At 42.7% G+C, this 26,828-nt stretch overlaps 1 protein-coding gene across 1 annotated transcript; it reads right to left on the reverse strand.

The window, feature by feature from the left end:
• Window positions 1-10,104: 10,104 nt before the first annotated feature.
• Window positions 10,105-26,022, reverse strand: LOC143122454 (endonuclease domain-containing 1 protein-like). The gene is made up of 3 exons (XM_076283275.1): window positions 25,695-26,022; window positions 19,579-19,725; window positions 10,105-10,414 (listed from the first exon to the last, which is right to left on the reverse strand). The coding sequence occupies exons 1-3, from the start codon at window positions 25,722-25,724 to the stop codon at window positions 10,220-10,222; spliced, it is 372 nt and encodes a 123-aa protein (XP_076139390.1). The 5' UTR covers window positions 25,725-26,022; the 3' UTR covers window positions 10,105-10,219.
• Window positions 26,023-26,828: the final 806 nt, after the last annotated feature.

Genomic DNA, 26,828 nt, shown 5'->3' on the forward strand with positions numbered 1-26,828 from the left:
CCCGTCAACATGGATGGACCTGTTCTGTTTCAGGTTGTTACAGGTCCTCCAAAAACACACTCACTCACTCGCAACATATAGTGTTAGCATAGCGTTAGCCTCCATAGTTTGTGTTGGAAGGTCATTTTTAAAATATATTCCATTGCAGAATACGCAATACAAGCCATAAAATGTATTTTGTAACGCATTGCAATAGATTACTCAAAGTGAGAAACATATTTTGAATGCTTTGGATTACATGAACGTTAGATTTAATTTTTTTGCTGTGTATTCCATTACTAGGCTATTTGCTTTGTATACAGGCTTGGGAATCGGTTCCAGGTTCCGGTTTGGAACCGGTTCCAAACGTTCCAATCCATCGGAATCGTAGGCCTACACGTTAACAATTCCACTAACGATTCCGAACAAAGCTTTGTTTTAGAAATGTTTACTTTTTCCAGAAATGTTAAAGCATTCAACTTCTGTATTGATAATGGCACACATGGTATTCATTCTCTAAAACCACTTTAAATTACACTGCATTCCAAATTATTATGCAAATGAAAATTTTCTCAGATTTTCCTAAATAGTTGATGCAGTCAGATGAGTCAGTATAATTTGTACGGTATTACATCTCTGCCTTATTCTGCCAAGCCCATTTTAGAAATGTATTTTCTTCTGCCTTGTGCTCCACATTCCGGTCGGCTAGTTCCGGCCAGTTAGCTTCATTGGGATAGCACGGCAGAAGAGGATGGAGAGGCTAGTTAGCTTCATTGGGATAACACAGCAGAACAGGATGGAGAGGCTAGTTAGCTTCATTGGGATAACACAGCAGAACAGGATGGAGAGGCTAGTTAGCTTCATTGGGATAACACAGCAGAACAGGATGGAGAGGCTAGTTAGCTTCATTGGGATAACGCAGAACAGGATGGAGAGGCTAGTTAGCTTCATTGGGATAACATGGCGGCAGTAGAGGATGGAGAGGCTAGTTAGCTTCATTGGTATAACACAGCAGAAGACGATGGAGAGGCTAGTTAGCTTCATTGGGATAACACAGCAGAAGAGGATGGAGAGGCTAGTTAGCTTCATTGGGATAACACAGCAGAACAGGATGGAGGCTAGTTAGCTTCATTGGGATAACACGGCGGAAGTAGAGGATGGAGAGGCTAGTTAGCTTCATTGGGATAACACAGCAGAAGAGGATGGAGAGGCTAGTTAGCTTCATTGGGATAACACAGCAGAACAGGATGGAGGCTAGTTAGCTTCATTGGGATAACACGGCGGCAGTAGAGGATGGAGAGGCTAGTTAGCTTCATTGGGATAACACAGCAGAAGAGGATGGAGAGGCTAGTTAGCTTCATTGGGATAACACAGCGGCAGTAGAGGATGGAGAGGCTAGTTAGCTTCATTGGTATAACACAGCAGAACAGGATGGACAATAGCAGAGGGGTCAAGCAGGCAGACTTTACTCCTCTGAAGCAGGGTCTCCACCCGAAACGTCAGGAGAATTCTGAGAAACAATACGGTACCTTTACTCTATTTTTTTTCATGGCAGATCGACATCCTGGTGCCACTCGCCGAAATACGACTATGTTACGTTATGTATGCTAATATAATTCACCATGAACATAAATAAAAGCCACCTGTTGAAACTGATCCAGATTTCTTCCAAGATGTGTAACCTTAAGCCATCCTTACACTGGCAGACTTAGCCAGGGTCGTACTGGGAACAAAATTCGGCCCTGGCAATTTTCTCCTGGACCGGCCCACCACTTTTATTACTTAGTATTACTTAGGCCAGTGGTTCTCAATCTTTTTTCAGTGATGTACCCCCTGTGAAAAATGTTCTCAGCCAAGTACCCCCTAACCAGCGCAAAGCATTTTTAGTTGAGAAAAAAAGACTTAAAACAGAGCACTGTGCCATCAGTGTCTAATTTATTAAACTTTGGAACTGATAAACACATACAAAATTAAAACATTTGGAAAAAAAACTATTTTGAACATTTTAAATTGTATTAATCCATGACTAAATGTATTGCAAATGATTGTATATTTTGCAAATGATATGTATATTTTAAAATATCACGTACCCCCAGGGGTTACGCGTACCCCCATTTGAGAACCACTGCAGTAGACTGAATAGTGATCCACTTTCAGTTACGATCTGTGTCACACAGCACAAGATTGAGAACATGTGCATAGCACCAGACATGGACATGAGTGGGTGACTGAGAGGTCCTCAGTGCTGAAAATCCTTTATAATGGCCTTGCATATTTGCCATCCCATCTGTGGCATTTCCTATGCCCATGTCTTTGTTTAGCCTCAGATGACCCAACAACTATTGCCCAGTGGATGCCTCACACCTCACTAAGGCAATAAGCCTCTTGTGCACAGTGCCAGTAACATATCTTACACTGGTCATGAGAGGTGATCACTTTCTGATGAGGAGACACAGCACTCAAAAAATCCTCCATAGAAATGCATGGGGTTAGTTTGTAACACTGTCTACACATATCCCACCCCTTCCTCGCCAAAAAGTTGACGTGTGTATACACTGAGCCAATCATGTGGTGTGATGTGACTACATTGAGCCAATTATGTGCTGTGTTGTGCAGACATCGTGCCAATCATGTGTTGTGAACTCGCCACTGGAGCACGGTTGGTGTCGTGAAGCCTTGCGCACGCGCATTTCTGCCGAATAGGATAATAATAATTCATTTTATTTGTATAGCGCTTTTCAAAGACCCAAAGTCGCTTACAGAATGGGGGAAACAAAGAAACAAAGGACAACAGTACCACATACATACAAACATGCATACAGATACATATAGATACATATAGATACTTACAGACACAAGAGCAGCAGTGAATTGAGGAATAATGAGTAATAATGGTACAGACATTCAAGACAAGACAGGTGACAGGACAGTGAGTTCCAGAGTCGGAGTGCTGCTGAGGAGAAGGTTCTGTCACTGAAGGTTTTGAGTCTTGATTGTTTAGTGACTGCAGAAAGTAGTCCAGATCAAGGGGATAGCTGAGCCGTGGGGGAGGTGTTGATTGTGAGTGGGGCCAGGACCTCGGTAGATGTAACGTGGATGACGAAGGATCCCGGTTTGGCTTGCAGCAGAGGCAGCTGCAGCGTGGAGACGGTGATTTTTGTTGTTCAGGCGGTGGAGGTCAGCGGCAGAGAGGATAGGGTGAGGAGTTGGTGGAGTAGGGGGAAGGGTTGAAAGAGACTGCAGTAGCAGAACTGATAATCCAAGGTGGAGCTGAGTTGTGGTAGACGAGAGAAGACCAGGTAGGATATTGATGGTGGCTAGTAGCTGGTTAGCCACTAGCTGGCAGGCAGTGAGTTTTGCTGGGGCTGCCGTGGACCAGGGGTTGCAGTTGGTGGAGTGGGTGATGTTGGTTGACCCAGACCAAACACGCGCGGCGGACAAGTCCCACCATTTCAGACAGCTGTTGGCGACGGTCACAGTTGCTAGCGAGGCCCTCAGCTAGGCGTCGGATGACGAGCTCGGAGGGAATGGGGACTCCCCCCGCGAACGACACGCATACGCCGGTCAAAACAGCTGGGCTAATGTTTTTAGCAAGGCACGGTAGGCACACTAGGCAGACGACAGGCTAGGACAGAGTGGGGCTAATGCAGGGCACGCAGCAATCACCACCACAAAACACACAAGCGTACTCACCCAAGTCCACGCCAACCAACCCACACACTCAGAGCAGGGAGAAGGAAAGATCCAGAAAGTGGAGAGTTAACCTGCTGTTAGCTAGTTGGCTAACATGGCTGATAGTCCAGGAAGGGGGTAAATGAAAACGGGAACAACAGCAGAGGTGCGGAGTGGATTAAAGAGGAGCGTGGAGACGAACTGATGATTTAAGACAAAAAAAACAAACAAAAAACAGGCACTAGACAGACGTTGAGAACGAAACAAGACGAAAACATGGGCAGAAGCGGCAGTCAACAATCCAGACGCCAGCGATACTCTGACCTGGAAGAGACACGGACAAGACGAGATTCCAGGATGCCCGATGAGCGTTGCAATGCGTGTCCAGCTGAATGGACAACGTTCCAGCTTTCTGTAGTTTTAGAGAGATAATTCATCTGGCGAGAGTCAGGTTAGCTTTCTGTAGTTTTAGAGAGATAAGAGAACCTCGACCTCTTGTTCCACTGGATTTGTGTGTTTTTTTTTTTGCTCTTTTCAATACAATTGTCAAGGTGTTCTTTTAGGCAGACATCATATTTTCCTAATAAAAGGATGATTTTCCAGAAAGTTCCCATGGGCATCACCATCAATTGTGTCATCACTCAGTGTGTAGGCTGCCTCATTCTGTATGCCTGTAGCTCAGCCCCTTCGTCCCCATTACTTTCACCACATCTACAACACGCTCCAATATCCGACGTCTCTTTCTGACCTGTTCCCTATGAGCAGACAGCTGACTACCAGCAAACATGCTGCTGATATCTGCATTTGAGCACCTTATGGCTAACCTGACCCTAGCCAGATGAATTTCGTTCCGCTTAGCTCCGCCTAGTTTCACTCACATCCATCTGGGACCTCTTCCATTGAGAGTGATTTCTGCAACCGACTTTATGGTTCAGCCAATCAGGACGCGGGGCGGGAGTTTCATAGATGTGACATAGGCTGTTATTAGCGTCACGGGTTGGCTTCGATGTGAGTGGTTGAAGTAGCACGTCAATAGATGACGGACAAGTGGCTTATTCAATCATATACAAGCATTTTTTGATTAGGCCCAGCCTTCTGAAGCAACACTTCAATGGATCAGTTCCAGATGGATGAGTGGAGGTAGGCGGAGCGAAATTCATCTGGCTAGGGTCAGGTTATAGTTTACCAAGTTAAAATAGTGATTTTGAATCTTGAAAATGTCAGATATGGACTCAGCATCTCCAGTAACCCCTAAAACATACTAACATGGTCCATTTTGGCCAAGCAGCTCTTATAATATGATCAATATAGGTGATCATGCTAATTTATGCTAATTAGCTCAATTACACAAATTGCCCAACATATGCAAATTAGCATCTGGCAGTTTCTGCATGCTGGGAACCCATACTATATATTTCCATCATAAAACTTTGGTGTACTCAACATTTCCGGGTTCACCTCTCTGTCCACTGGACTATGCCTATGATAAGGCCAATAAGGTCAATATATTGTCTCAATTGTTTTTCATGTGACACGCCGAAGCTACATTCATGCATTGTTTTGCTCCATTTAAAAATGTTTCTGTGTAATTTGTCAGCTTTGATCAAATGTGTTAAATAAATTCCACTTTTATGTCATAAATATAATATGTTGCACTATGCAACAATTTTAACAAAAATTACCCTAATTATGCAGGTTGAGAGGCGTTCTGATGGTTCTACAACACTTTTTGGGTCGTTTGGTGGGTGCTTCGTCTCCCCCTATCGCTTCTCCGTGGAAAAAACGAATATGCAACTTTCTGGACCCGGTCCGGATGTGACTCAGCGGAACTATCCAATCGCACCTCGAAAATGTAGTCAGATTGTAGTTTTGAGGAAGACTACAAACGGACGCCGACTTGGCTTTGTTGCTGTTGAAATTGTAAGTAGCCTACCCTTGGGTGAACTTTGTCTTTGTAATGTGGTTTGATAGTCTCTTGAACAATGTGTTTGCTCGACCATTTTATTGTAAGCCATGTATGTTTTTAGCTTGGTTTCATGATGGCTAGCTCGTGGGGGTTTAGCGTAGCAGTCACTTGCTACCAAACCTGCAGGGGGAGCTGTGTAGTGAAAAATGCAAGCCCAAATCCGGCGAAAACCCAGAAACAGCGAAGGAATAACCAGACCTGCATAGTGCTTCTTTAAATTCCCCATGTGTGAAAATCTGTGAACATTTAATTAAACTTTGTAACTTTTTGTATTTGTTTGTACATTTGACCTAAAAACAAAATATAAAGTAAGTAAATGTAGCCTGATAACAATAGTAATAATAATAATAACTGAGTAATTATTCATAGTTAACAACTATTTTGCAATATTTAAGCAGTTTCTTCACATTACTTCTCAAATCTGAATCTAATTGCCCATGTAAGAAAACTTACAAAAGCATATTTAATTCATGTTTGTACCTTGTTTAGTCAAAAAGATGGAAAATTGATTTCAGCCTGGCGGTGGCGGCGATTTTGAATTTCTCAAATTTGAGGCATTTTGGGACATTTTTGAGCTTCATATACAGCAGATTTGGATTCAGCACCCCTTAATACCCCTAGAAATGTTGTACAATATAAATAACCACAAAATGCCTTCGGGGTTCTGATTTTGTGAAAATTTACCCTGTCTACTATTGAAGTCCTATCCGGTGACTGTCCATTTCTTTTATTGTCTATGGTGTGACTGTGACTAGGTTTGCAAAATTCCGGGAATTTTCAAAGTTGGAAACTTTCCATGGGAATTAACGGGAATATATGGGAATTAACAGGAATTAATGGCAATAAACTGGGAATTTTTAATATGGCAAGTTAGTCTATGACAGGGAACTTAAATGTAGTGTACAAACCCCATCTTGCAGTCTAATATTAGTTAAAACAACCTGATTTAATGCCATTTCAGTCAAATTTCTACCCTGCACATACTGTATGTCAATAACATGCCCACAGCAATCGGCATAGGCTGCTAGACATAAAGGAAACCTATGGTGCGTTCATATGCATGGGGAAAAAATGTTCCAACCAATTGGATTTTGTTGTTGAGTGGTGTGGTGTATCTTGGGCAGTTCAGTGTTGCTAGTTTAGCACGCTAGTAAACCATAGCAGAGCCCGTCTACGGAGAGCTAATGAATGACGTCATTGACACGTTTAAAAGACTTTTTAGAACAATTAATTGGCTTTTGAAAAATATAATACTCAACCAAGTGTATTTTCTTTGCCTCCCCTTTTGAATATAATACATCCAGAAAAGTGGATTTTGAGGGGTACAGCTCCATAGACCTCCATTCATTCTGGACTCGCCTGCGAGCGCCCTCATGTGGAACCACAGAAGGAACTGCAACCAGTTCAGAAACCGGAAGTTTTCCGAGAGTGGAAGTTCTCCCCTTATTAGACATTCTCTGACCATAGGCAGAGAATGGGATTCCCGCTAGCATGCTAGCTAGCTTTGTATGCTAAGCTAAGCAAAAATACGAACATACAAATCATATTGCTTATTACGAAACAAAATGTTAATGTTTGTATATGAAACAGTTTGTATGCATTACCGAAAAATTCCCAGTTAATTCCTGTAAATTCCTATTTATTCCCATAATTTCCTTTAATTATGAAATTATGAAAGTTTCCAATTTGGAATATTTCTAAAATTCCCCAGCTTAACTTCCCATGGTAAGTTTCTGGAAATGTTCTGCCCCTTTGCAACCCTAGGTGTGACCTGAATATCTATGGTGTGACCTGAATATGGTTCTGTATTCAGGGGACCTACTGTTGGGTGCACAGACACACACACAAAAACAAACACACACACACAGAAACAAACACACACATACAAACACACTTTAAGAACAGCCTTTAATTGCCCCAAATACACACAAACACAAAAACACACATACAAACACTCTTTAAGAACAGCCTGTAATTGTACCAAATACCTCAAATTGGACATTGTCATGTATATATCCAAGATTCATATTCAAATTCGATAGCGAATAGGTCTGCACTGTTGAGCTCCCATCACCTGGCATATATAGCATGTAGCCTTTGGACAAAAACACACCATTGTTGTCTTGACAACAGAAAGCTGACCAGTACATGATGGGGGATGTTCACTCTGTTTTTAACCACATTGGTGTAAATCCAGTCGGTCCCCGGAATGACCCCAGTCACTACATGGGCTGTGGTGGGCCTGCAATATTGGTTTCAACTAGCTTCTCCACCTGGTAGTACCACTGTTTGTTATCTGCTGCTGTCTGCGGGGCGGCGTTGGTCAGGGTGTAGGTGGACTCCGCCTGGTCCTTATCACAGTTGTGGCAGTGGGGGCAGACGTGGCCCTTCTGGTAGCCGGTGTTAGGTGGACTCCGCCTGGTCCCTTCCCAGTTGTGGCAGTGGGGGTAGACGTGGGCCTTCTGCAGGCATGCAAACTCCTCACCTTTCGGCGAAATTCGCCGTTTTGAATCCAAAATGACTGACTTACGTGGTTTGTGCAGAACCGATGAGAAAATATTTAGGGGGGGGGGGGGGGGGGGGTCAACGTGAGCTGTTTACTATTGTGCAGACGCAAACACATCTTGGTGTTGCCAGAGCGCCATTAAAAATGTCAGCAACGAATGTTAGGCTATGTGCGTTTAAACATCAGTGGAAGCTTGTTGCTGCAGAGGCAACGTGAACAGAACGCTCGCGCAGGTACAGCCTCCTTTTGTGAGCGCAGATAGGCCTAGATGCGTCTGAAATGTCAGCTGGAATGTGAGCACGGCGAGGAGAGGTGCCTAGAGATGTCACAGGTGGGCTAGTTGAAACTTTCAACTTCTGTTAGCAAAAGACGTTGAGATTAGTGTAGCAACATAGCATTGGCGGTTTTGTTTTAATGTTGTTAAAGTTAGCGATATGAGACAGAAATAGACACAATGAGTTAATTTGATGAATAGGTTACGTGCTGGACTTGGTCTAGATCGGCAAAAGGTGAAGCAAATACACAGACCTTATCAGAGCAAAGGCTAATGTGAATAACCTAAAGAGTTAAATGTCTCCTAAACTGGGCTGTGCAAAACGTTTAACTCTTTAATTATTCACATTTAACTCTTTAATTATTCATCTTTGCTATACTGATCTTGCTCAGAGACAAAATCAGTGTTGATTGACATGTCTTTAAGAAACGTTCAGTGACCTGTTCTGAAGTAGCCTGTGCCTATAGGGTAGGCTACGGTTTAACATGTAGTGTGAACACTATTCACACAACACAACTTTATTGGTTGGTTAAACAAACTAATTAGCACAATGCCACAATCTGTAAGTAACCTAGGCTGCAGGATAACACTTGTTATGAAACAGTGTGCCCTCCACAACACACCCACCCCCCTCTCCCCCAACATTATAAATAATTTGCACCATATTGCTATGTAGCATAGTAATGTTATACACCATTTGAAAGCTTGGACACTTGGGAATCCATATATGACAACCTTTTTCATGTACAATCTGTATAGTTTACATTGTCAGATTAATCTTACTGTCTCAATTAAATTGTATCAAATTGCCCTCCTCTCCCTCCGGTGCTACCCTACCTTCTAGCTGCAGTGTGTATCCTTATCAATAAGATAGATGCAGCAAATTGGGTATTGAAATAGTCACAGGAATCCATATTTTTATCCATTGTTTTATCCTATATTTGTTGTGCAGATGTATAATCCATCTTATCCACACCCATTGAACCAACAAAGAAAATGCAAAGACATTTCTGTAATTATTCCATAGTGTAGTCATTCCATCAGAACCTCTGACAAACAATCCAAATAGTCCAGAAACCACACAGTAAGGCTTTTATTGTCCGTATGCATTTTGGGTAACCAAAAGTCCTATGGGGAGTTTCCATTGGGCATTTTACAAAACGCATGAGCATACCTTAGCAAATAATGGTCTAAATGACTCATTTTTCATTTTATTTTGATCTACTTTTGCACACGGCTTCACAAGACCTGGTCTAGACACAAAAATGCCCATTCCATAGGAAGTTAAAACATTTCAAATCGATTTTACAAATTAGTCTAGTCTACCCTATTTTATATAATGTTAGTATGAAATAGTGTGTGTCTCAAGCAAGTTTCACCTGGTTTGGTTCAACAAATATTCAAACTTATCATCTTTATTCTAATACTATGCCTACTATGTCTTCATGTCCAATAGGCCTGAAATCTTCAGAAATGTCTGAACTTCAGGCACAGAGAAAAAAGAAAGAAAGAAAACTCATGTAGATTGCTTAGGAGGAGAGGAGGGCCATGCTGAAGCATGCTGCCAAACAGTGCAACGGGCCCCTCACACTTGAGGAGAAATAGGAGAAGACACTTTTTTATATTTACTTATTTTTTTCATACATATGATATTTTTGGCCACAACAAATTTTTTAGTGATTTTATAGTTTGTTTTCTTTGTAAATCTCTGGTTTTGGGCCATTTCATACTCCGTGGAAGCTATGCACTATTGTCACTTCGCGTGCCCTTCTCACCTTTTTCACCCCTGACCAGTTTGCATGCCTGCTTCTGGTAGCCGGTGTTAGGTGGACTCTGCCTGGTCCTTATCACAGTTGTGGCAGTGGGAGTAGACGTGGCCCTTCTGGTAGCCGGTGTTCTCGTAGTCACAGCTCACCGCCTGGTGGGCGCCCCCTGCTGGCCCCTGCAGGTTCAGCAGGACCTCTGAACTGGCTTCATTGGTCATCTCTCGCAGCGCTGATGCACTGGGATTATCAAGCTGCAGTTCAGATTGGAGACACGAGGGCAGGAGAGAGTCAGTACAGTCAGATGCTACATCAAGCTGCAGTTCAGATCACAGACACACGAGGGCAGGAGAGAGTCAGTACAGTCAGATGCTACATCAAGCTGCAGTTCAGATCACAGACACACGAGGGCAGGAGAGAGTCAGTACAGTCAGATGCTACATCAAGCTGCAGTTCAGATCACAGACACACGAGGGCAGGAGAGAGTCAGTACAGTCAGATGCTACATCAAGCTGCAGTTCAGATCAGAGACACAGGAGGGCAGGAGAGAGTCATTATAGTCAGATGCTACATCAAGCTGCAGTTCAGATCACAGACACAGGGCAGGAGAGAGTCATTATAGTCAGATGCTACATCAAGCTGCAGTTCAGATCAGAGACACAAGAGGGCAGGAGAGAGTCAGGCATTTTATGTGATTCACTTTCTAAAAGGTCATCTTTGTGTAGGGCCCTCCCTAATTCCTGAAATTCATGTGTTAGTTTATAAAGTTTAAAAATACCTTTGTGATAAGCTTAGTTAAAATACAGGTTATTGTGAAAATAATGTGAATAATGTGAATGTGAAAATTATATGAACCTTTCCATTTTGTGGGTTTCTGCCAATCAGCAGGGTGGCGCTGACAACCAATTAATGATTTGAGTTTTGTTTTTGTTGGGGTGGAGTGGGAAGAAGAGAAGAAGAGGGGACACTGTTAAGAGACGGACACAAGAAGAAGAAGGCATAGGCTAAGAAAGACATTAATAGTTAACACTGCTATTTAACATTGGGGGAGTTTTGTTACTTTTTTTCAATGTGGGCGCATGCTTAGCCTGTGCGAACGCGAAGGGAAAAAAAGTCATTTACCGCGGGGAAAGTTCATAAGGCTAGAAACCGCTACAGGCTAGTTACTGGACCACTTTTGTGCTAGCGGAATTCAACTGTGGCAGAGACGTGAACGACGGCGGGTCTTTCGTTCCCAGGCGTGGATGACTACAGGATTTCGGAGGGGGATTTCGGACTCCTATGGCACCTGGATTCGAACGACGGGAAAGGCTGGTCGTGAGTGGAATATTTTGCACGCCATACTGCTACTGTGATTCCTATGAGCTCCAACGAAAGCGCGCCAACTTTAGTTATACTGGCCAGTAGGACATTTGCTAGGTTGATTTTCTTGTTCTCTGTGTGGTTTCAACTGTTGCGGATAAACTATTATCTGTGGTGATTCACAATTAAGAACTGTGTGTGAATAAATTCGTCTTTGGTCTTCTACGTTAAAGCTATAACAGTGTCTGAGTTGGTTAGTAAAACGATTAAGAGTGTATTGTTGTTTAATATGATGAGTTACATTTTGATGTGCATCCCACCATTGTAGTTCCACAACCCCTAGACAAAGTAGAATTATGAGCCATATTATCGGTGGGAGGGCTACATTTGTGGGGGCTCGTCCGGGATGGAATAAGCGGTTTATTTTCAAGTGAATCTGGGAATTGTTTTTTGTTTACTGTGCATATGTGCTGTTGCTATTTGTGGCATAGTTTGCAAGCATTTTAGAGTGCTGTTTGAATATATAACACAGACATACAGAGTTATTGATTGGTGTATGTGTTTTTTTTCTTTCCTTCAGATTTTTTCCATTTAAACACTTATAGCTTCACAAATCCAACATGGATACAGAGAAAATTCTAGCTTGGTGTAATGAGAAAATAATTTCTTTTGAGCATCTCTTGTTCTAGGACAGGTGCTAATAGACATTCCCGAGGCAGATATTTACAAAGTTTTAGACACAGTCAAAGAGTTTGGAAAGACAAAAGTGCGTGGGCGATGCCATGATCACACAGGGAAACAGGAGTTTGTGTTAATTGAAACTTCTGTTCGGCTTTCTGAAATTACTGTTCCAGACAAAGTAGGAATAGTCGATGAAATAGGTCCATGGTCTGTACAGGTAATCAGTGAAATACCCCTTTCCCCCGGGCCTGATAAAGGAGATAATTTCCAAGCTAAGCTGCTTTCTTTTCTTCAGCAAGAAGGAAAATCTTTAGCTGATATTCAGAGCATAGCCTCCCCATCACTCACACTTAGTGCTGATTTAGTTGGAGCTATTAACTCGCTAGTCCAAAAATGTCACATTGCCTCACCAATTGAAACTCAGAGTTATAGGAAGCTGCGCACATTCTCAGGTGCAATTCCCACACCTAGTGGTGAAGATGAGTATGACGTATGGGCTGAACAGACTTCCCATATCTTGGAAGAATGGCAATGTTCTGACTCTTTGAAGAAACAGAAACTAGTCGAATGTCTCAGGGGGCCTGCTTCAGATATTGTGAGGTTTGTCAAGATTGGAAATCCCTCAGCTACATCCACTGACTACCTCAGTGCTCTAGAAACTGCATTTGGCAATACAGAAAGTGCATCGGATTTGCTGGTGAGGTTCAAAAGTACCTTTCAGGAAGAGGGAGAAAAACTCTCTGCTTATGTATTAAGGTTAGACAAATTGCTGCATATAGTGTTGCGTAAAAGCGGCATTGAGTACTCTGATATGAATCGCCTTCGCATTCAACAAATCATTCGCGGAGCACTTCCAAGTGACATGATAGCACTTCGTCTTAGGATGACCCACAAACTGCGAGACCCACCTTCTTTCGCTGAGCTCCTTAAAGAGGTACGAGAAGAGGAGAACATGGTTTACAATCGAAACCTGGGAAAAGCTACGGTGTCTTTGTCCTCTGTGTCCCCTACCAAACCTCCAAATGACACTGAACTTGAACTCCTTAAGAAGGAAATTATGGGCTTGAAGAGTGATGTAACACGTTTGTCGTCAGTGGCTGTTGTTCCAGCGGCCTCTCAGCTCCCTAAGGCAACCAGCTTAGCTGCAGCTGTTTCTTCCGCTGACAGGGTAGTGCCAGCAAAAACAGGGAGTGGAGCCAACTACTTCTGTTATAAATGCGGTGAGGAGGGTCATTTCCAACGTGACTGCTGTAATGAGGAGAACCTGCGCAAAGTGAATCAGCGTCTCATTAAGATGACACGGGCAAGGGGAAACTACCCCGGAGCTCAGTAGGGGAACGGCCTGAAGCTCCGGAAAAGACACGTTCCACCAAGTGCGAAACACTAGAACAGAGTAAAACTGCGTTGCCATCAGGATTAGTAGGGCCTACTTCTATCCTTCCTATTCAAATAGAGGGCATTTACGCTAAAGCTTTGCTGGATAGTGGGTCACAAATTACTCTTTTGTACCGATCCTTTTATGACAAGTACCTAAAACATCTGCCATTAACTCCAATTGGGAGATTTGGGGGCTAAGTTCTCAGAGTTACCCATATGATGGTTGTTTGTCAGTTAGGCTTGAGTTTCCTGGATCTGTGATTGGGGTAACTGAGACTATAGATGCATGTGTGTTGGTGTGTCCAGATCCCATCATGAAGGGAGAAGTGTCTATATTAGTTGGAACGAACACATCAGTGGTGAAAAAGCTGGTTGAAGCATGCAAAGAAAAGGTAGGGGAAGATTTTCTTACAACTTTGGCAGTTCATCCAGTAATGAAGACTGCTTATGAGAAAGTTATGGTAATGTCAAGTCAGTCGGCAGACATTGAGCGAGGTACTGTGTGGTTTTCACGCAATAAGCCACTTACATTGTCCCCAGGTGAGACTACAAGGGTAACAGGAATTCCTAAATATCCACAGAAGACCTCTAGCAGTATGCTTCTAATAGATTACCCTGAAGAGTCTCGGTTCCCACAGGAATTACTTGTCAGGCCTGAGATGCAAGCGGCAAATGTTCTACAGTCACGAAAAATCACTGTAACGGTCCGGAATATTTCTGTCCATCCTGTTACGCTGAAGAGGGGTACGCCCATTGCCCATATCTTTCCAGTGGAAGTGGTATCTAGTCCTTTTTCCTCAAAAGAGAACAGTCCAGAAGCTCAGTTGACGACAGAGTCATTCAATTTTGGTGACTCTCCAGTCCCTACTGAGTGGAAAAACCGGCTGGGACAAAAGATGCTGGACAGAAGTGATGTTTTCTCGCGGCATGAATTTGATGTGGGTTGTGCCAAAAGTACACAACACCAAATTAGGTTGACTGAGGACAAACCATTTAGAGAAAGATCTCGTCGGCTTGCACCAGCTGACATTGATGATGTGAGACAGCATCTGGCCAAGTTAAAGACTGCTGGTATCATTTCAGAGTCACGGAGTCCTTATGCCTCCCCCATAGTGGTCGTGAGGAAAAAGAATGGGCAGGTACGGATGTGCGTGGACTATAGGACTTTAAATCGACGCACAATTCCAGATCAGTACACAGTACCACGAGTAGAGGATGCTCTGGCTTGCCTTAGTGGGAGCAAATGGTTTAGTGTGCTTGATTTAAGAAGTGGGTATTATCAGATCCCTCTTTGTGATGATGACAAAGAAAAGACTGCTTTCATTTGTCCTGTTGGGTTCTTTCAATTTGAGAGGATGCCACAGGGAATATCAGGCGCTCCTGCGACTTTTCAGCGCATCATGGAAAGGACAGTGGGGGACATGAACTTATTAGAAGTCTTAGTGTATCTTGATGATCTCATAATTTTTGGAAAAACTCTTGAGGAGCATGAAGAGAGGCTCCTCAAGGTACTGGATCGATTGAAAGATGAGGGACTCAAGTTGTCATTAGACAAGTGTAAATTCTGTCAAACCTCAGTTAGTTATGTAGGACATATTGTGTCTCAAGATGGTGTCTCTACAGATCCGACCAAAATAGAGGCAGTGAGCTCCTGGCCCCGCCCCAAGAATGTGACTGAGTTGCGTTCATTTTTGGGGTTCTGTGGGTATTACAGAAGATTTGTTAGAGATTTTTCACAAGTGTCGTTCCCTTTGAACCAGTTGCTACAGGGTTGCTTGTCAAATAAGATGTTGGGAAAGAAAGCGGTTGTGAGACCTGAAGAGAGGTTGTACTATAAAGCATCTGAGTTGTTTGGTAACAGATGGGATGAGCGATGTGAGGCTGCTTTTGAAGAGCTAAAAGTTAGGCTCACTAAAGCTCCAGTGTTGGCTTTCGCTGACCCACGTCTTCCGTATACTTTACACGTTGATGCTAGCTGTGAGGGCCTCGGGGGTGTTTTGTATCAAGATCAAGGTCAGGGGTTGCGCCCAGTAGCTTTTGTCAGTAGAAGCCTCACACCTTGCGAAAAAAACTATCCAGTGCATAAGCTGGAATTTCTAGCCTTGAAGTGGGCGGTGGTTGATAAGTTGCATGACTACCTCTATGGTGTCAAGTTTGAGGTGCAAACAGACAACAACCCCTTAACATATATCTTGACCACAGCTAAGCTGGATGCTACGGGACATCGCTGGCTGGCAGCTTTGTCTGTTTATGAGTTTAGTCTTAAGTACCGCCCTGGAAGACAAAACATTGACGCTGACGCTCTTTCACGGCGCCCTCATTCAAATTGGGTGAGGACAGAAGACTGGATAAGCAACTCGTCTTCTGCAGTGAGAGACATGTGTCAGCTGCCAGAGGTGCATAAGTCAAATTGTTGTGCAAATTACCAAGTTGTTGCCAGTTTAGGTTGCTCTGTGAAATCTGTACCGATGGCATACTGTAATCTTGGAAAATTAAACACCACCTCAATCCCTAAATTGAGTTTTTCTGACCTGTCCACTGCACAGAGGGAAGATCCGTGCTTGGGTGGATTATGGAATGGCGTCCAACAGCAGGATGCTGGGAAAGTCCAGAGAACTCATAAGGACACTGCACTGCTTATGAGAGAGTGGGAGAGGTTAAAAATAGAAGACGGAGTCATGTTCCAGCACACACAGGCCCCAAATAAGCCAAAACGCAAGCAGTTGTTATTGCCACAAAAATTTCACCAGGTGGCCCTTAGATCATTACATGATGACTCTGGACATTTAGGCTTTGAAAAGACCTATGCATTTGTCAGAGACCGGTTTTATTGGCCTCGCATGAAGACTGATGTGGAGCAATATTGTCAGACATGTGCTCGATGCATACAGAGGAAAACACTCCCAAAAATAGTTGCCCCATTGTCTCATTTAAGTAGCAGTGGACCATTGGACTTGGTGTGCATGGATTTCTTATCCATTGAGCCTGATTCAAGCAATACCTGTAATGTTTTAGTCATCACAGACCATTACACTAGATATGCTCAAGCGTTCCCCACCAAGGATCAAAAGGCCACCACTGTTGCAAAAGTGCTGTGGGAGAAATATTTTGTTCATTACGGGCTACCAAGGCGCATGCACTCTGACCAAGGCAGAGATTTTGAAAGCCAGCTGATTCATGAGTTGTTGGAGATGTTGGGGGTGGAGAAATCCAGAACCACCCCTTACCATCCCCAGGGTGACCCTCAGCCAGAACGGTTTAATCGAACTCTACTGAACATGTTGGGAACCCTGGAGCCAAAGCAAAAGAATCAGTGGAGTAGACATATCGGACATCTTGTGCATGTTTATAATTGCAGCAGAAATGAAGCTACCGGTTATGCACCATATTATTTGATGTTCGGACGGGAGGCAAGATTGCCCATTGACTTGAGTTTTGGGATTTCGTGTGATGGTTCTTCAACCAAGTCGTACCAGAGATATGTGAACAGCATGAGAAAGGAATTGAAAGCAGCATATGAATTGGCCGAAGCCGCGGCTGAGAAGAAGAATGATGGAAATAAGAAAAGATATGACCGGAGGATCCATTATTCACATCTTAGTCCAGGTGACAAAGTGTTCATCCGGAACCTTGGGCTACAAGGGAAACATAAATTGGCTGACAGATGGAGCTCTGTACCTTACATTGTTGAAAGCCAAATGCCAAACCTGCCTGTTTTCCGGTTGAAGCCAGAAGATGGAGATGGGCCGGTCAAGATTCTTCATCGAAATCATCTTCTTCCCATTGGTCATAAGCTGCGATTGCTTCCAGATACAAAAGTTGCTGAAGAGACGGCAAAAAGAATTCTGAGGAAGCGGAAAGCTAAAGAGAGCCTGGGCATGGACCATAAGCTGAATAGTGCCACAGAGGGATATGATGAAGTTAAAGATGTTCAGGTTCTTGGCGATAATTCTGACAGTGAAGATGAGGAGTGTAGACCATGGGTTGGGTTGCCCTCTAAAGGTGGACATGGAGAAGACACCGAAGACGTCACACATCCACCATTTTCAGATTTAGATGTGATCGAATTTGACGAAACAGCATGCACAGAAAACACTGAGGAAGATGTCATACATCCACCCTGCTCAAATTTAGATGTGATTGAGTTTAACAAAACAGTGAGTGTAGGAAATACTGAGGGACCGTGTGAACAGAACCTTGAGAACATGAGTGATTGTTCGCAACCTACTGAGGATTATGAATTAGATGGCCTTTTTGAAGAAACGACCACTAGTGCTCCCAAACACTCTGACACCCTTCTAGAGGAGGCCGATCCGGAAGTGGACTTAAATGAGGAGGAAATTAGGGATTGTAGAAGGTCTCAGAGGATTAAGACAGCCACAAAACGCTTCACATATGATGAATTAGGTGAGCCCCATTTCCAGTCAGGCCTACCAGTTAGATATTGCTCAACACTGTTCATGTGGATAGGGAAACCCACACATAGCCGAACATGCATTGCACGATAGGAAACAGATAGTGTTTTATATTTGGTTCTTATTTTTTTTCCCCATTTCATTTTAATGTGTTATGAGGACATAACCTTTTTTTGGTGGGGGGAGAGTGTAGGGCCCTCCCTAATTCCTGAAATTCATGTGTTAGTTTATAAAGTTTAAAAATACCTTTGTGATAAGCTTAGTTAAAATACAGGTTATTGTGAAAATAATGTGAATAATGTGAATGTGAAAATTATATGAACCTTTCCATTTTGTGGGTTTCTGCCAATCAGCAGGGTGGCGCTGACAACCAATTAATGATTTGAGTTTTGTTTTTGTTGGGGTGGAGTGGGAAGAAGAGAAGAAGAGGGGACACTGTTAAGAGACGGACACAAGAAGAAGAAGGCATAGGCTAAGAAAGACATTAATAGTTAACACTGCTATTTAACATTGGGGGAGTTTTGTTACTTTTTTTCAATGTGGGCGCATGCTTAGCCTGTGCGAACGCGAAGGAAAAAAAAGTCATTTACCGCGGGGAAAGTTCATAAGGCTAGAAACCGCTACAGGCTAGTTACTGGACCACTTTTGTGCTAGCGGAATTCAACTGTGGCAGAGACGTGAACGACGGCGGGTCTTTCGTTCCCAGGCGTGGATGACTACAGGATTTCGGAGGGGGATTTCGGACTCCTATGGCACCTGGATTCGAACGACGGGAAAGGCTGGTCGTGAGTGGAATATTTTGCACGCCATACTGCTACTGTGATTCCTATGAGCTCCAACGAAAGCGCGCCAACTTTAGTTATACTGGCCAGTAGGACATTTGCTAGGTTGATTTTCTTGTTCTCTGTGTGGTTTCAACTGTTGCGGATAAACTATTATCTGTGGTGATTCACAATTAAGAACTGTGTGTGAATAAATTCGTGTTTGGTCTTCTACGTTAAAGCTATAACAGTGTCTGAGTTGGTTAGTAAAACGATTAAGAGTGTATTGTTGTTTAATATGATGAGTTACATTTTGATGTGCATCCCACCATTGTAGTTCCACAACCCCTAGACAAAGTAGAATTATGAGCCATATTATCGGTGGGAGGGCTACATTTGCATACCCCCCTCTCTCTATCTCTCTTACACACACACGCTCACACACACACACACACAAAGAGACAGATTCATGCACACACTCACAGTCATTACTTGGATGTGATGCTGTGTATTTCTTAGACAAACTGACTAAATAAGTTGTACAAAACAGTGCCCCCTACGGGTGAATGTGAAGATGATTGACAGCAGGCCTCACAATAGACACACACACTCACACACATTTCCACCTAATAGGCTACAATCAGACAAACAAACAATCAATCAAAGACAATACAAACAATCAGAGGTCACTTTGAACATTAAACATTGAATGCTGAGAGCTCAGAAAGGTTTCGCTGCATTATATGTCTCTTCTAAATGACCAACATGCAAATCACACTCACACACATTTCCACCTAATAGGCTACAATCACAAACAATTAGAGGTCACTTAAACATTGAATGCATTATATGTCTCTTCTAAATGACCAACAGGCAACCCACCTGGGGCTCAATCATCCAGGACCCTGATCTTGTTAATGGTGCGTATCCAACGTACTTGTAGGCCGAGTACACGGGGATCCTGTTGGTGGTGTCGTACAGCGTGGCGTAGCGGTACTTGTTCATGTGCTTCTGGCAGATCTGCTGGTACTGCGCTCCCCCCAGCACAGTAGGAGTGACCTCGATGAAGAAGTCAGGACAAATACACACCGCTGAGTATTATATTTTTTGAGTCACTTATTTGTTCTAAAAAGCCTTTCAAATGCGTCAATGACGTCATTCATTAGCAGAAAGCTAGTGTGTTGAGGGCAACAACGACCCAACCTGTAAGAAATCGAAAGGACGTAAGTACTCGTTCATTCAACTTTTGACCTATAATCCATATTGATCTTGCAGAAACCACAATCCAATCTTCGATTTTTCAACGACAACCAGGTGAAAGAGACACATTTAGCCGTCTAGCTCCATAGAACCCCATTGTTTTTGCACTTCGTGATCGCCCCTAGCGGAACTGCAGCAGATTGCAGGTACAATGGAGTAAATAGGGAGTGATCCGGCTCTCCGTAAACGGGCTCTGGTCATACCTACCGACCAGGGGCCTCATTTATAAAGCGTTCTTACGCACAGATTTGATCTTAGACGGTGCGTACACTCAAATCCATTCCAACGCTCAGATTTATAAAAGCCGTCTTTGACGTGGAAAAGTGCTTATCTCCACGTTGGGTTCAAACTTGACGTACGACCATTTCCTTGTGGTATTGCCGGGGTACTGCAAGTAATCAGAGGTCTAAGTGCGATGCATTTTCAAAATTCCAAGACCAACGATCTCATGTCTTACTTTGCCATATGCATGATCAATATCATGAGATTTTTAAAGACGTTTTTGGACGCAGCTTAAAGTTTCATGGTTTGGCATAAAACTGCTAATGAGAACTATAGCCCACTTAAGAAAGTGAAAAAACGTATAGCTTACTTATTTCATAATATCTATATAATAAAAAAAACACCAAGACCTACGATAGAATGATTGAAACATTCTTACAGGTGATCTAGTATATTTAGTATTCTCACCAATCTAATATTGACCATAAAATGTTCAATTGCCCTTGTTTAGGAGAGGAAAAGTACATTTGTGCCAGGGATGTAGTGATAAAATAAGAGGTGGGTGAACTATGAATTCTGAAATCTCGGTGAGGTGGACTGCGCCATGCGGTATCGGATTTTTAAAAAAGGCATTTGAACATGTTTGATAATGGTGGAGGTTATTGTGCAGTATTGGGAATATAGGATAGTATTGGATAATACAGTTTTGAATGTTAAAAGTGAATAAACTCTTTTGAGAGGTGGATAAACTCTAATAAGAGGTGGGTAGGCCTAAACTCTATTTCTGAAATGTCAGAGGTGGATAAACTGTGTTTACTTGCGTTTAGCCTCCACTACATCCTAATTTGCGCTCATAGGCCTATTCCCAGCTCCGTAACAGAAAGGTAATATTTGATTGTAAGCTATACAATGTAGGCTATAGATATTTTATATCATATATAGCCTACACAACCAAGGGACGGAAGTTATCCTCTGAAAGCAGGGCATCTTCATATTTAGTGTTGCGTCGGAGTTGCGTAAAGAGGTGCAGAGCTCGCACCTGTTTGCTTTTTTTGACTGGCAGTGCAGAAGATCAGATGACAATACGTGAGTTGGATAATGTAGGCTAAAATATAAAGGTAGGCTTAAAGCAAATAATAAAGGACAATGTTTAAGCCATTGGACATTATTGAAAGAAAACGATAGCAAAGATATGCAGAATGAATTAATAATGACCGGCGAACTAGGCTACTTTTTCAGCAAAAACATAGCCTATCCTAAAAGAAACGTTAAGCCTACATGACATATCACGCTTATAATTTAGTCCTCTGTTTTGTAGGGTAAATCAGCATATTACCCTGGGTCATATTGGAAACATACAGTAGCCTACTGTAGGCTACCATAACGTATAGGATTATGCTGTAGGCCTAGAGGTCTTTCCTTCATAAGGTAGGCCTACCCAATTTTCTTTTCTACAAAGTAGGCCTAAACAGAAAGCTTTGCTGGAAAAAAACATAATTAGTTAAGCTATTCGAACGACGCATATAGGCTAGTTAACATCAGATGGCATAGGCTAGGCCTATACTAATGTTTTTAATATATAATTTTACATAGGCTACAGCTTTTAGGCCATTGATTTCATTAAAACATATGCTAATGATATTGATGAGGGGGTGTTTACAAGGCGGAGACCTAAAACCATCCTGCTGCGCACAAGTTGACGTTCATTTGTGATTTATAATGGGCACATCTGGAAGGGTGGCCTAAGCACGTTTTTTTGTGCGTACGTTCGTTTTCTCTGAATCACATGTACGATCATTTCAGAAATGATCTAAGATCAAATGAAGGATGATTTCTACGCAACACTTTTATAAATGAGGCCCCTGGTAATGTTCCATGATGCTCACGAGATGTCACTGCCAGCCGAACTGCAGGGCTGGTTCTCCGCCTGCAGGGCGCTGCCAGCTGTGCTGTAGGTGTGCGACTCCTCTAATGAGTTACTACATTTCCCAGAAGTCTGAGGGGCGACTCCTTACTACAAGTTAGTACACCATCAAAATGTCTTCAAAGCTGGTATATTATACAGCTAGGGTTTTAATTAAGGTACAAAACTGGTATAGGATGCCTTTCAACACTAACCACTGACGTATGGTCCCAACCATAAACCATTGACCTAGTAACCACTGACCTAGTAGTGCACTGATGCATTGCCCCAATCATAAACCATTGACCTTTCACCTAGTAGTCCACTGATGCATTGCCCCAACCACTGACCTTTGACCTTTGACCTAGTAGTCCACTGATGCATTGCCCCAACCATAAACCATTTATCTTTGACCTAGTAGTCCACTGATGCATTGCCCCAACCATAAACCATTGACCTTTGACCTTGTAGTCCACTGATGCATTGCCCCAACCATAAACCATTGACCTTTGACCTAGTAGTCCACTGATGCGTTGCCCCAACCATAAACCTTTGACCTTGTAGTCCACTGATGCGTTGCCCCAACCATAAACCATTGACCTTTGACCTAGTAGTCCACTGATGCATTGCCCCAACCATAAACCATTGACCTAGTAGTCCACTGATGCGTTGCCCCAACCATAAACCATTGACCTTTGACCTAGTAGTCCACTGATGCATTGCCCCAACCATAAACCATTGACCTTTGACCTAGTAGTCCACTGATGCATTGCCCCAACCATAAACCATTGACCTAGTAGTCCACTGATGCATTGCCCCAACCATAAACCACTGACCTAGTAGTCCACTGATGCATTGCCCCAACCATAAACCATTGACCTAGTAGTCCACTGATTCGTTGCCCCAACCATAAACCATTGACCTAGTAGTCCACTGATGCATTGCCCCAACCATAAACCATTGACCTTTGACCTAGTAGTCCACTGGTGCATTGCCCCAACCATAAACACTGATGCACTGCCCCAACCATTGACATATTAGTTTGACCTTTGACCTAGTAGTCCAACGAACTGAGTGCATCTCTGTAGTGTATTCTTTCAGTGTGACATTCTGAAGACTTGATGATCCAGTTCTGCCAGGATTCCAGTCAATGCATGAATTAACACTATCTAAATAGGATGAGATGGTTTAACTATCTAGATACACACACTCACCCACATACACACACACACACACACAGAGACACAGTAGATTTATGTCACTTACAGGAAGGCACAAGGAAATAGGCCATAATTAATAACTTGTTCACACGCACACACACGCACACACACACACACGCCCTCACACACTAAACTGTCTAGAGGATAAATCAGTTGCTATATTTGCCATAGTTATCACAATTATGATATCACTATTTATCACAAAAACATCCAACCAAGACACACACAGCAATGGCGAGCCCAGAGAATTCAAAGGTAGAGTTTTTTAAACTGGAAGTAGCCTACTTTTCCCCTTATTCACATACAAGGCAAGAATGTATATATGAAATGTACATTATGTCCAAGAACAAAGTGTACGCCATTCTAATCTGGTGTTGATCCAAACCCAGGTGCAGTTAATGTGAGCTCCTTAAACAAAGAACGATGGTATTGATAGCACCCCAAACCTAGGTGCAGTTAATGTGAGCTCCTTAAACAAAGAAAGAATGAAAAAAAGTCTGCTACACCAGCTCCCAATGAATGCTTTAATTATTGCAATCGTTTCATGCACTAGCCCTTCACCTGACAATCTCAAGAATAAAGAACACCCCATGAATTTACACTAACATGAAAAATAGATAGCATACTGCACATGAATTTGAGCACATTGAATATAAGTATCTACATATGCATCTATAATGACATAAAAATAGACAAGTCCCTTTATCTAAACAAGTGAACCCCTGGAGATGACAATACAGCACTCAACCCTTATACATAAATATACACATAAATATATTATACATAAATATCCATACAGTTGAGGACAGAGGAAACAGTTGGCGGGAGTTATAGTTGATGACAACTCGCAGTTGGAATAGTTGAACAGTTAAAAAGTTAACAGGGAATTATTGTACTGAGAGTTGGAATGGCTGAACAGTTAAATAGTTGGATAGTTAAAATGGTTAAATTATTATGACCGCCGCTTCGCGGTCATATAGGTTTAGTCAGATTTATTTTCTTTTTTTTTCTTTTTCGCATGTCCAAATTTCCGTCAATGATTCCCGGGACACTGAAAGACCGCGGTAGACGAAACTTGGTGGGCATGTAACCCCACATGGATAGCATGGAACCATGATTTTTCGTTTTGATCTGTAGCCCCCCCCGCTGGACTGCACCCCCCGAAAGGAGGGTAGGGCAGACACAGTTTTCTGTGAATATCTCGAGAACCGTAAGGTTTAGGAGGACCATTTTTTTTTGTATGTTGATTTCAAGGGGCCATGTCAACCCATTCCATAACTCATTTCATGTATAGCGCCACCTAGTTAAACACATAAAAGTAAAAATGAGGTGTTGTAATCGCAGGTATCTGTGACCTAACATAGTCAAAACTGCACGAAATTGGAAGTGTAGGATCATTATGACACCCTCTGAATGCACGCCAAATGTGAATATCTTGAGAACCGTAGGGCCTAGGATGACCAATTTTTTCTGTATGTTTGCCTCCAGGGGTCATGTTAACCCATTCCATGTGCACACATGTGCATAAACAGATACACACGAGAGATTTTGGAGCAGCCGTGGCCTACTAGTTAGCGCTTCGGACTTGTAACCGGAGAATTGGCGGTTCAAACCCTGACCAGTAGGCATGGCTGAAGTGCCCTTGAGCAAGGCACCTAACCCCTCACTGCTCCCCGAGCACCGCTGTTGTTGCAGGCAGCTCACTGCGCCGGGATTAGTGTGCTTCACCTCACTGTGTGTTCACTGTGTGCTGTGTGTGTTTCACTAATTCACAGATTGGGATAAATCTTCCCTCACGGGATCAAAAGAGTATATATACTTACACTTAAGAGATGTAAGAACTCTTTTATACCCACAATGTCACAAGTTTTTCTCACTTGAGTGTTTTTACAAGTACTATTTATTATGTTCTTATGTTTTAATGTTGTATTTAGGTCCATTGTTTGGTCTTATGTTTTAATGTTGTATTTGATGTCTATGTATTGTTTATGTTTTTATGTTGTAATGTTGTATTTATGTCTATTTATGAATATTCTCTCTCTGCTGGCTGCATAAGAAATTGGACCTTGGGGATAACAAAGACACTTTTAACCTTTCAGGTTCTGCACCTTTACCTCCACACACACTCTCTCTCTCACACACACACACTCTCTCAAACACACTGAATGTGGGTAATTTAATGTGGGTAATGAATATAATGTGTGACTGAGCTTACACTTGCCCTAAGGCAAACTAGAAAAACACAAAATGTAATTACTGTTACTGACTAACACTTACCGTAAGGCAAACCTGAGGAAAAGAATGAATGGAATTACTGTAACTGACTAACACTTACCGTAAGGCAAACCTGAGGAAAAGAATGAATGGAATTACTGTAACTGACTAACACTTACCGTAAGGCAAACCTGAGGAAGTGGACACATTCCTCAACCATTTCTCGGCCACTCCTCGAAACATTCCTGCAGCATTCCTAGAACGTAGGATGAAGACACTGACTAATCTGACCTTTCCGTGAGGATCACACTGGAATTAATAAAGTGGTAAGCGTAATGCAACGCTCAGACCATAATAAGTTCTATCTCGTTCCTTAGTAACACAAACGTTCTGCCTAAACTGCCAATTGAATACGCTGGCGCTGTCTTTATCTTCTGATCCAGAGTGTGTACGTGTGTGTGAGAAAGAGTGTGAAAGTGTGTGTGTGTGTGTTGTCATCTGATACACTGAGATACGGAGATAGAGAGTGAGAGAGAGTATGTGTGTGAGAGACAGTGTGAATGTGAGTGTGTGTGTCTGTATGTGTGTGTGAGAAAGAGAGAGAGAGGGAGGAAGAGCTAGTGTGTGTGTGAGAGAGAGTGTGCATGTGTGTCTGTGTATGTGAGAGAGACACAGAGGAAGAGTGTGTGTGTGTCTGTATATGAGAGACAGAGAGAGGAAGAGTGAGTGTGTGTGTGTGTATGTGTGAGAGAGAGTGTATGTGTGTAAGTGTGTGTGTGAGAGAGAGAGACATTGTGCAGGGACAGACTGGGACAAAAAATCAGCCCTGGCATATTTGACCCAAGTGGCCCTGAAATCAGCCCTGGCATATTTGACCCAAGTGGCCCTCAAATCAGTCAGGCACACCTAATTAAATACAAAATCCTTGCATTACCCTTAAAGGTGCCATGTGTAATGTCTGCCAAAAAATCAATTCATACTCCGCATTTCATAAAAGATGGGGGCAGTATACCTCCAGAAAGTGAGTTGGTCTTCCCTAGAGTAACAACCGAGACACGTGTATTGCAGTTTGGCTGGCGGTTATGTTACCCGCATACTGCCTCCCATGGCCGAAACTGGTATTATGACACTTGTCGGGCTGTGGCTAGTAATTTAGCATGCTAATTCAGGTTGATATCTCTTCAGCACTATACCTTGTCATTTTTTTTTAATGACATCATCACCCTTATTTCCTTCCATTCTTTTGATGCGTGTAGCTCATTTTTTGGATATTTTTACCTCAATTCTTACACATGGCACCTTTAACTATGCAT

The sequence above is a fragment of the Alosa pseudoharengus genome, unplaced genomic scaffold (assembly GCF_046254945.1).
Source record: "Alosa pseudoharengus isolate Yale_2024_CS ecotype anadromous, Long Island Sound unplaced genomic scaffold, YU_APseudo_1.1 YU_APseudo_1.1_scf_1, whole genome shotgun sequence".
Taxonomy (NCBI): domain Eukaryota; kingdom Metazoa; phylum Chordata; class Actinopteri; order Clupeiformes; family Clupeidae; genus Alosa; species Alosa pseudoharengus.